At 45.2% G+C, this 10,120-nt stretch overlaps 1 protein-coding gene across 2 annotated transcripts; it reads left to right on the top strand.

Moving 5' to 3' along the window:
- Positions 1-6,441: 6,441 nt before the first annotated feature.
- On the top strand, positions 6,442-9,909 carry SMKR1 (small lysine rich protein 1). 2 transcript variants are annotated; one of them, XM_059817192.1, is made up of 3 exons: positions 6,442-6,652; positions 7,069-7,126; positions 9,684-9,909. In XM_059817192.1, the coding sequence occupies exons 2-3, from the start codon at positions 7,124-7,126 to the stop codon at positions 9,885-9,887; spliced, it is 207 nt and encodes a 68-aa protein (XP_059673175.1). In that variant the 5' UTR covers positions 6,442-6,652; positions 7,069-7,123; the 3' UTR covers positions 9,888-9,909. The 2 variants fall into 2 exon arrangements, with proteins under 2 accessions (XP_059673175.1, XP_059673174.1); XM_059817191.1 differs by lacking the exon at positions 6,442-6,652 and adding an exon at positions 6,836-6,941.
- The last annotated feature ends 211 nt before the right edge of the window (positions 9,910-10,120 follow it).

Here is a 10,120-nt window from a genome sequence, read left to right on the forward strand (position 1 = left end):
GTTTTGTCTCATATTTTCCTACCAAATGTGCAGTTTCCCCCTCAGGCCAGGGCCTGGGAATTTAGCTGTACCTCTTCGTGGTATCACGTATCCTGACACAAGGTACACCTCTCCAGCTTTATTGGTTCCTTTTTTCCTTCCTTCACATGGTGACCCCACACTGAAAGAGTATGGAATGTTTTTTTCTGGTTAACCGTATTACACCCCTTGCTTGATGATTCATCCAGTATTCTCTGTTTTAGAGTGATTTAGAAAACAATCTAATTCCCCGACAACTAAGTGTGAATGTAAAGGAAGTACTATCAATGTATCTAAATCCTTTTAGTCTTAATAAACTAAGGTCATGAAGGTAAGTGTTTCTTCAAGGGGAAAAGGAAATGAATGAATGATTAAAAATCAGAAACTTAGAAAAGACTTTGGCATTTGGCTCAAAACTTTCCCCCTCCACCCCCAAGTGTCTCTTTCCCACAACGTTTAAGTCAGAAAAAAAATAACCAGTACATACACAATGTACATTTTATATTTAAATTGTGCTTCATATAAGGTTTCCAGGGCTTTTCAGTGCCTTCTATTTTTACTGAGTTAGAGAATAGAAATACAAAATCTTACCTGAATGTCTGTGTAGTAGAGGATGATATAAACTTATCTTTGAATACTATTTATTTCCACCACTGCCACCAAAAGTTATGCTTCCTAGAGATATACCTCTATACAAAACCTGCACCTCTGTATAAAAAAAATAACTAGGGAAAGGTACACTTTTTAACTTAAATATTTGTGTCTCATCACATATTTATTTGTCACAAAGACTGTACTTCTATTGAGATGTGCCATGTTTAGTGAGGGTATCTTCTGGAACGCCGGAAAACGTGGGTTTCAGTTCACACTGACAAAAACTGCCCACCTCGCTACGGACTGCACAGCACTCTGCAGAGCAGCTGTGGGGTTGAAATGCCAGTTTAGCAGGAACAGAGGGAATCTCTATTTTAATAAGTTTATTCCACTTACAGATGCGGGTAACTCAAACAACGTAATACTTTAAAGACTTTCCCTCGAGGTGTTTGAGCAGTATGTTAACTAAGGCCCCTCTAGGAAACTCCCTTACAGGTACTTCGGACAGTCCCAGATGCTGCTTCTCTAGCAGTACTAGAAAAGACTCCATCCTGCTATTGCACTCCTCAAACTGCAAGCAGGTAGCAGTTTGAAACTTCTTCGCTTGGTAGTGAGGATTTTCTTCTCCTTAAAAAATCTCAAAAAAGCTAGAAGGCAGCAATTACGGAAAAATTGTTTTGATGTACAGCAAGAAAGTTTCAGAGCAAAGTTTTGAATGGTTTCTGTACAGCTGAAGGAACTACATCTGTTATCTTACCCCAAACATAACTGTTGATTCCAGGAATGCTTGAGTGTTCTCAGTTTCTGTTGCAAATGGTATATGCAGAGCTTTTATTTTTTTCAGCCTACAGGAGGTTGCTGAAAGTTTTGCTGTTGGTAAGTCATTTTTTTTCAGTACCTCAGTACACATTCTTCTATTTTTAGCCTTGTTTCCTAGGGATGTAAGGCATATGCAATTACGCTGTTAGTTTCTCAGTCCTCTATAAGCAACTTTCAAACTGGTTAGCTAATTTCGTGCAAATTTGAGTGAAGGATAAAAGGCCTCAAAGATACGAAGTTCCTTGCAGAGTTGTGAAAGTTGGCAGCTAGGTAGAGGGCGACCCTATTAACTCCCCAACGGAGGCAAAGGCAGGGGGAGTTCAGCCGTGATCCGTTTGGTCTGGCAGAAAGCAGCGGGCCAGTTAGCGCCCATGTGATGGCTGGCGGATCTGCGTGTGCCTGGCAGGTGGTGGGGCCAGTCTGCAGCTGCCTCGTGCGCTGGGGTTGGGGGAAAGAGGAACTCTGATCTGCAGGACATGGGGAAGGCTTATGGTTAGTGCTGGGAAAAGACAAGGGGGAAGCAGGCTGAGCTGCATAGCGCTGCAGGGAAAGGACGCGGATCTGTATGACGCTGGCTTTCATTGATTCCACAGCTTATGGAACAACTTCTGAAAAAAAAGGTATTATCAATTTGTTGGCGTAAGGAACGTAAGACATTATGTTCCCCCCCCCGCCATTTCTCAGTAGTCATTTGATTCTCAATTGGATGTGGTCCCCTGGCTGCGTATATACATTTTTTTTTCTCTCTCTCTGTGAAAAAGACCATAACCTAATATCCCTCCTTTCTCTTATGTGAATATTTCCATAAAAATGTTACTGAGTTGTCCTGGCCTGACAGCTGCCAGAGCTAAAGCGCTCTTTATTTATCCAATTGTAACTACAGCAGTCACTTTATGAGGCCAGGTTTATTATACTCTTAGTTTGCAGAAACTTCCCTTAATTATTTATCACAAGCCTTGCATGTGTAAACAGTAGCTTGTTTTTCAGCCAGGTCCAAGCATCTTTACAAAATACAACAGTTGACTGCACAGGCTAATTTTTGTCTCCTCGATCTAATATTTCAGACACGCTTGTCACTGCTGTTACTTCTTTCTAGCCTCAATAGTTAGTATAATGTGGTCTCTTGCCAGTTGCTTTTGCTAAAAGGAGATAATGAGTATAATTATGATTGCTTCTTTTATGCCATGTGGTTTGTTAATAAAAATTACACAAAATAATTTTTCCCTAAACACAGTAAAAATCACTTTTTTTTATTATTTCTTTCATTATCCCTCCCAAGACTCCCTCCAAAGAGTTTTACTTATAAAAATCTGCAGACCTTCTTTCTGAGCCACGCTACTGAGCCTTTCCCTATCTTCTCTGGTTCTTTTGCTTCTTTCGCTGTCTTTTTTGGCTCCTTCTGATCAGGTACCAGGATTCCTCTGAGATTTTCCTCAGCAGTGAATGTTCTTCTGGCAGGGCTATTTTAATCTCAAGTAGCTAAATGATTCAGTTGCCCATGGCCTCTTAGAGACAGGAAAGGGAGAGAAACGAGCACCACAAGGAAGAATGGGAGCTGGTTTAGTAAACTTAGCCACTGAAAACAAGACTCAAACCACAGACATGCCTAGAACAACCAAAGACCAAGGCCCTGCGCCTTTTCAAATGGCAAGGAACCTCTTTACTCTGCAATTGGTTTTCTACGCTGCCCTGACAAGCTTGGTCTATGAGACAGGGTAACAGTATCCCTCGTTTCCCTTCATCACTAAATACAAAGAAGTTCAGCGGCTCCATCATTTAGTCTGAGTAGAAGAGAGATAACATGCTCGTTAGCCTCAGTGAAGCTTGATACTCCCCACTGATCAGAAAGCAATTCCCTCTGAATAGCACACTCTCCTGGATCCCACTCACGGCAACAGAGAACAGTCACGAGAGCAAGGCGGCTGGTATTTTCTAGAGAAAACAAAATATCCATTTTAAGTAAAATAATATGAGATGTATGTTTGCTACACTGAATGTCTTATCGCTTGTTCTTGAAAACGTGTAACATGTCCAGATTACAACAGAGAAGTTTTTTCCACTGGATTGAGAAAGAGGTCTGCATTGTGTTCACAGTAACAGCATTCAGCTGGTCAGGCACTCAAACACATTATTTTGGAAAGATAAAATGGTGTTTTCCATTAACTCAATCACTTTCTGCTTAAGGCAAGTCAGTCTAATGGTTTCCACTCCGTGTTTCAAAATTGCTTTTCAAAACATCCTCCTCAGCAGCATCTTGCTCTCTGCCAACACCCACACGTAGCCACGATGTTGGGTGATGACCCAGCTGGTGTTATTTCCAAAGTTTCCTGGTCCCATTTCTCCATCCAACCTGCACTCCTGGCTCAACTTTCCCTCTGGATAAAAGAGATAATCAGTAGGCGTGTACTTTGCCAAGGAGTGCCTTTGCTCTTTGCTTTCTCTATTCCTGAGCTCCTCCTCTAGTCATCACCTCATGCATTTTGCTGTTGCACTCATTCCTGCCATTTAGCCTTCTTTTGATATCTAATCTACAGGCAGTGATAATTATTTTCCTTCAAACGCTTCCTCCTGACCTCCTTCTTCCCTTCTTTCACCGATACCTTTATTTCTCTTCGTGTTTCACTGGGCTCTTGTTTTCTTTGTTGTTCTCATTTCTTTTATTCTCATTTCTAGGAGTTCTTCTGATCATTGTTTATTAAGCCGCACTTTATTCTACTCAGTCACTGGTCTGGCTCATTCTCTATATCCACTTTTATTTTCATGCTGAAATACTGTCCCTGCAAACATTTCCGCCACTACAGAGTTGTTCTGTCCCCCTTCAGTACTTGTACATTTGTAGCCAAGTATGTTCACTCTTCTGTTAGTATTAAAAAAACTCCTTTACAGAATCCACATGCCTTCTAACCACCGCATCACCTCACAGCATCCAAAGCAACGGGTGAATGCTTATTAATCATTATAATTCCGTGAGATGGAAATTTGTGTTTGTAATAAACCCAACGATCTCTGCGGCTGCCAGGAAGAGCGGGAAAGATGGTTGGATATTTTTGTGAATCAGATTTACAATCCTCTACCCACAGTCCCTTCCAATGCTTATTTATTTAAATGTCTGTACATAACAAACTATAATATATACAAACTTCATACCAGGGGAGAAAACAAAGGCTGGAGAGCTGTTATGTCCAATAGGCAAATTAAAAAGTAAAGGCATCACTATTCCCAAAAGCGCTTTTTATAAAAAAGAAATTACACGTTGGTCTTCCGTACTTACCATTGTATTACAATCATGAGCCTTTCTGATGTTTGAAACTTATTTTACAGCCTCCAGCTCCCAAAATTAAGAGAATTCTTTATTTGTTAAAATTAACCCGTCTGAAACAAAGCTGTCTTCCTGCAGGTTCATGTCCCACTGCCCTGAAATACCACTCTGTCCTCCCCACATGTCTCTGCCAAACAGCCCAGAGACAGGCTGAGCTGGTTGACGTTTCCTCAGCAGAGACATTAATAGAGCCTTTCTCCCACAGTCCGTGCATCTGATGATTTTCATGAAACACATAGGAAATTCATATATTTGAACTCTTACTTCTGTGCCAATATTGGTTGGAATCGGCCAGCCGGCTCAGAAGTTACTGCAGACGGGCTGACGGCCAACCTGTGTGACAGTGCAAACCCTGTTTCCTTAGGAAATCTCACTAAAATCAAAACCCCTCCAAGCTCCTACATGCCAAAATTTGGAAGAAGAGCTTTAAAATATGACAAAGTGCATCCTATGGGCTTACGAAGCAGAAAGCTGATTTAGAGAGGTTAATGTTTGAGATAAAAATAAAACTATGATCTAGGCAGACTCATTGATGTGTTGGGATTTGACAATGGTATAATTATGAGCTATTTTTTTCTGTGAGGCGATTCAGCTCCTACCGATATTTTTCACTTGTGCTTTTTCATTTTTAGTACTTTGCAAGTGAAAGCCTGGTGCTGAGGGATACAGAGGGGACACCTGTCTCCCATCCTTTCTCCAAAGTTTAAAAAAAAGGGTATTTATGAGCGTTAGTGCCCAGGCTGTGAAAAAACTTGTGTCTAAAAAAGGTGCAGGGCACTGAAATGAACCCCTCAGCTGCCTGCTCCTCCCTCCGACCCCTCCACCTCCATTGCTTCCCCTGGGTCTCAGACTTCGGCTTAGCTTTAATCTCTGTACAGGGATTTCTTGAAAACATCCAAACGCTATTACGTGTAGTTTTTGGTGCCTGCTGTGCGAAACTGTGGCTTTCCAAGGAGCCAAAAGCAGAGTTGTTTTTAAGAACATTTCTGCGGTATAGGACGCTGGGTCAGCTGGTTAAACAAAGAGAAACCCCCCCGTTTTCACACCGCAGTAACAGAGGATGAAGGCGTGGGTTGCGCCTCCCCAGCAGAGGCAGGAAGCCGAGGCCTAACATCTCCCAACTCGAGGCTTTTTGCCCACGAATAACGCGAATATTCATTTAAAAGCCTACCGAATGCCAGTCTTTCCCATAACCTTTGAAAAGCCCAACCTCCTTCCCTCCTCCTCCCAGCTGTAAGTTGTTGTGGTATTTTTTTTTCCCCTCCCTATGAGGGGAAAAACCTGTCGCTTTCGGCTGTGGGTGGGGTAGACCCCTTTGTGCTTTGTTTCTCGCCCGGCTCCCTCCGGGCGCGGAGGGCGGGACGGCGGCGGCAGCAGCTCCCCTCAGCCCCGGAAAAGCTTTTCCCGCCCTTTTCCTGAGGCGGCCGTTGCGACCACAACGGTCGCGGGCGGCGCGCGGCGCGCACCGCCCCCCGGCGGCGGATTGGGCGAGGGGCGGTGCGTCAGCGGTCGCCCCCGCCCCTCTCCACCTCCCCGCCTTCCCCTGCGCATGCGTGGGCTGGGGAGACGGGGGTGGGTGCCATAGCAACGCGGCGCGGGAGGTAAACGAGGGGAGGCCGCGCCCGGCGGTGGCCGTGAGGGGAAGATTACGACCGGGACCGGGACCGGGACCGGGACCGGGACCTGTTCAGTGCTCGGGGCCGCTGCAGGCAGAGCGGGAGCTCCGGTGGGCTGCGCTTAAGCGTTGTGGTTTTATTTCCGGAGCGCTGTGTCTCCGCGGGACGGGCGCCTCTCACCCGGCGGGGGAAAGGCTGTGGAGAACTCGTTGTCTTTTCAGGCGGGGGGTGTGGGGGAAGCTCTCCACAGCTTCGTTTCTTCAGCCCGTGCTGTGGAGTCAGGGAGGTAAGGTTCTGCCTATGCTACACGGGGTGCCCTGCAAGCAGGGATGGGACTCGGTGGGTGAGGTGGGCCTGGAGCAGCCCGGCAGCGCTGCCGTGAGCTCGGGGCTCGGCAAGTGCCTTATGCAGGTCGCTGACGCCGGTTTGAGGTTCAAGTTTTCCTTTATTCCTTGTCTAGTCTTGCGTTGTTAGAGGAAATCTCAAGGGCTTTTGCTGAAAAGCTGAGAGTCCTGGAATCTGGCGGAGTTAGTAGATGACTTCACAGGTGATTGTCTGCAAAGAAACGCTTTTAGGTATGGCACACCTCGACCTGTTTTTGCAAGCAAAACTTTCACTATTTTTTTTCTTTTCCCCCCTCTAACTGTAAAGTTTAGGGGGAGTGATACAGTATGTAACCCACTGAGTGATTGTGTGTTGCAGGGTCCATCTTCAGGGCTTGATGTGGAGTCCCTCTGCTCAGTAAAAGGACTTGGCCATGGTAATACAGGTTTGATTCTTTTGACGTGTATTGATACCGCTTTAAAAGGAAATGGAGTTAATATCCAAAAGGCTCCTTCCCAAGGCTGCAGGCCATAAACTGACCTGCCCAAATTTATGTTCTGTGCAAGTATGCACCTGATTCTGATTTTTAGCTTTTCTTGCTATTCTTGGCTACAGGCTGTAAAATTTTGCACGCATCTTATAAAGCCACAAATCTTATTGCTTGTGGGTGAATGAAAATACTGCACAAACATGGATTTCCCAGTACTTTTGAAGAGCGTTCAGGTGTCACGCTGGGTTGTAGTTTAAAAACTCAAAAGAGATCACGGTGGGAAGTCTGATCTGTGCGAGTCCTGCCTCTACACGCTGAGAAAGAACTGCGCTCTGTTCAGCGTCACATGTGCTTTGGTTGCCTGACAAATCCATAAGAAATCCCAGGGTCGTCAGCTGGCGCGCCAAGCGTTGGCTCCGGCATCGCTGTATGTGCATGTACACGCACAAGGTGTTGCTTCTGATGGCGTTTGCGATGCTGTGCTGTAGCTTGTTAGCTTCCTGCGCTTTGGAAACCCCTGCTCTCGGCTGCGCTCGAACGTGTGAGCTGACTGCAGCTGACTGAAACAATGCCGCGTTTCATGAGAGACAGGGAACAGAAGACAAGACAGTTGCTGACAACGACTGAGAACACTTAAAGCCTGGAGGTCAGAGGTATCTGCTGCAGAGGGACAGCAGGAGCAGTGAGGCAGCTCTAGAAAAAAGAGGTTCCCTGGTTCTCGCCACAGACTTATGACAACAGTTTGCCCTTACCTCTAAGCACCTTTTTTATTTTGAAAGATCAGCTACAAGCCAGATTCTGACCAGGAACATAATTGTGCTCACAAAATCTGCCAGAGACCCTGCTGGGAGTTGGTAAACAGGGAGTGTGATTCAGGTGCCTGGCTGAAAAATCTGACATAAGCATCTACTCTGTGAAGTGTGCACATTCCAGCACATGAAGTATTTAACAAATTCTATCCAATTAAGGTCTGTAAAAAAGGCTTGTCGCCTTCTCTAATACATGCCTGAGTTCAAGTAGTTTGCAATCTGCGTGACTGAAGGTTTAGGAAACAATCTGCCATCAGCTGCAGCTTGCACTCTGTATTTTCTTTCTTTTTTCCTTCTGTGGATAGTGGTTCTCTGTGTTTTATATAGAACTCAACTTTTTCTTTTCTTTACCCATACATATTCCTTCACATTGTGGTCTTGGCTGATTCTGAAGATTGTAGAGAGAGAACACCCTGACTGTGTTCTCATACCTCAGAGCGCAAATGTTTGTCTCATTGGCACTTAAGAGTACTGAGCTGTAAAGGGACTCTTTAGAATTGATACCACGAAAAATATGCTATGTATACTGCTTTCTCCTAGTTTATGCCCAACTGATAGTTAGATGTGGCCTTTCTGGCTGTACCTGTGCTAATTCTTTCTAATTAAGTGCTTGGATCCGTTTAATTACAGCGTGCAAAACCAGGCAAATAACAGAAATAGATGGGCAGATGCATGAAGTGACTCAGTGTGTACTGAAAGTGCTTTTGGCATCGGACCAGAGATCAAATACTTTCAGTCACTCATGATGCGTAAACACTCCTGTTCAGCCTTTTCTCTGGGAGTAGCGGTCGCTCCATCCTCGGTGTTCCTGGGACACTGCCCACCTTCTGGCTCCATGTTGCCATCACCATTTCCCTGCTTACGCAGCAGCAGCAATGAGATCCCTCTGGGTCCCTGACCCGGTTTCTGTTGCTCAATACCTGGAGGCAGCGTCTTCCACGCAGACACGCTCCGGGCTTGTTGTGAGGAGTGGCCAGGATGGGTGAGAAAACAATCCAGGGAATGAATCAGGCTCTGGCAAGTCCCTCTCAGAGGCAAGAGGCTGGGTGTTCAAGCACCAGCGCTCATCAGCTGGAGTTCACAGGAGTATTTTTTTGGCCTGCTCTAGGGTTTGGGTGAGTCTTGGTAATACCTCCTTCCTACATACAGAATGGCAGAGCTGCTGCCTAGATTTGTGTTACCGCTAATGGTAGAAGAGCAACTTTATCACAGAGCCTTGAAAAGGCCACAGCTGTCGAAGGGAGACCTGGTTTATGATCCAGAGTCACAAGTAGTCACACAGTAATTGATGAACACACAACATAGGGTTCGTTTGGTTTAGGATTGTATCATAATGCATTAATTAAAAAAATCAATTGGAAAGAATGCATGGTTTCCATTGTGCACAAACCTTTTTTAGCCAGAGAGAAGCACAGGGGAACACTAATTAGCCCTGCCTGAGGACTTTAAAGATTCTTACAGCCTATAGAGCAAATATGGATTTGGTTAAAGTGTATTAATGCTTGTGAGTCTGTATATAAAATCACCACAAAGTACAGGAGTCTGTGGTGCGGGGCTCTGAGCTCATACTGCGAGCCAGGACTAAGATGCAATGAAACAGCTGCTCCGGGATGTCTTGGGATCCTTTACCCAGAAGCGAGACCATAAAGATACAGGACTGACTGAGTGGTTTTGTGGTCCTTTTCTCTCTGCAGGTAGTTAAAAGTAGCAAACCCAAGCGTGGCAAAGGCAAAAGCTCCAAAAAGAAAGCAAAGAAGGTGGTGAAGGAAGTGGATATCCTCAGCCCAGCTGCCATGCTCAATGCTTACTACATCTGCCACAATGCCCCTGCCTGCTTGGAGTTCCGGGGCTTTCCCTGGCCTGGCTCCCCCAAAAAGAAGGGGAAGAAAGGAAAGTAACTGGGTGGCTGGAAAACAAAGGACTCGGTGAAAACCAAGCTCCCTGGTGAAGAAGAGACTTTTTTGCCAATTAGACTCGTAGTGACCACTGCAGTGTTTTGCTCAAACATTTTGCCATAATCACTGTTGTATCCGTACAAAGACACTCTTATTATAGCTCAAGCCTAGAGCGACAAATGGTTAAGTGACACTGCACCATTGTCATTTCAGCTGTGGCCCTTCGCCCTCCAGTT

The sequence above is a fragment of the Gavia stellata genome, chromosome 4, assembly GCF_030936135.1.
Source record: "Gavia stellata isolate bGavSte3 chromosome 4, bGavSte3.hap2, whole genome shotgun sequence".
In the NCBI taxonomy this organism is placed as follows: domain Eukaryota; kingdom Metazoa; phylum Chordata; class Aves; order Gaviiformes; family Gaviidae; genus Gavia; species Gavia stellata.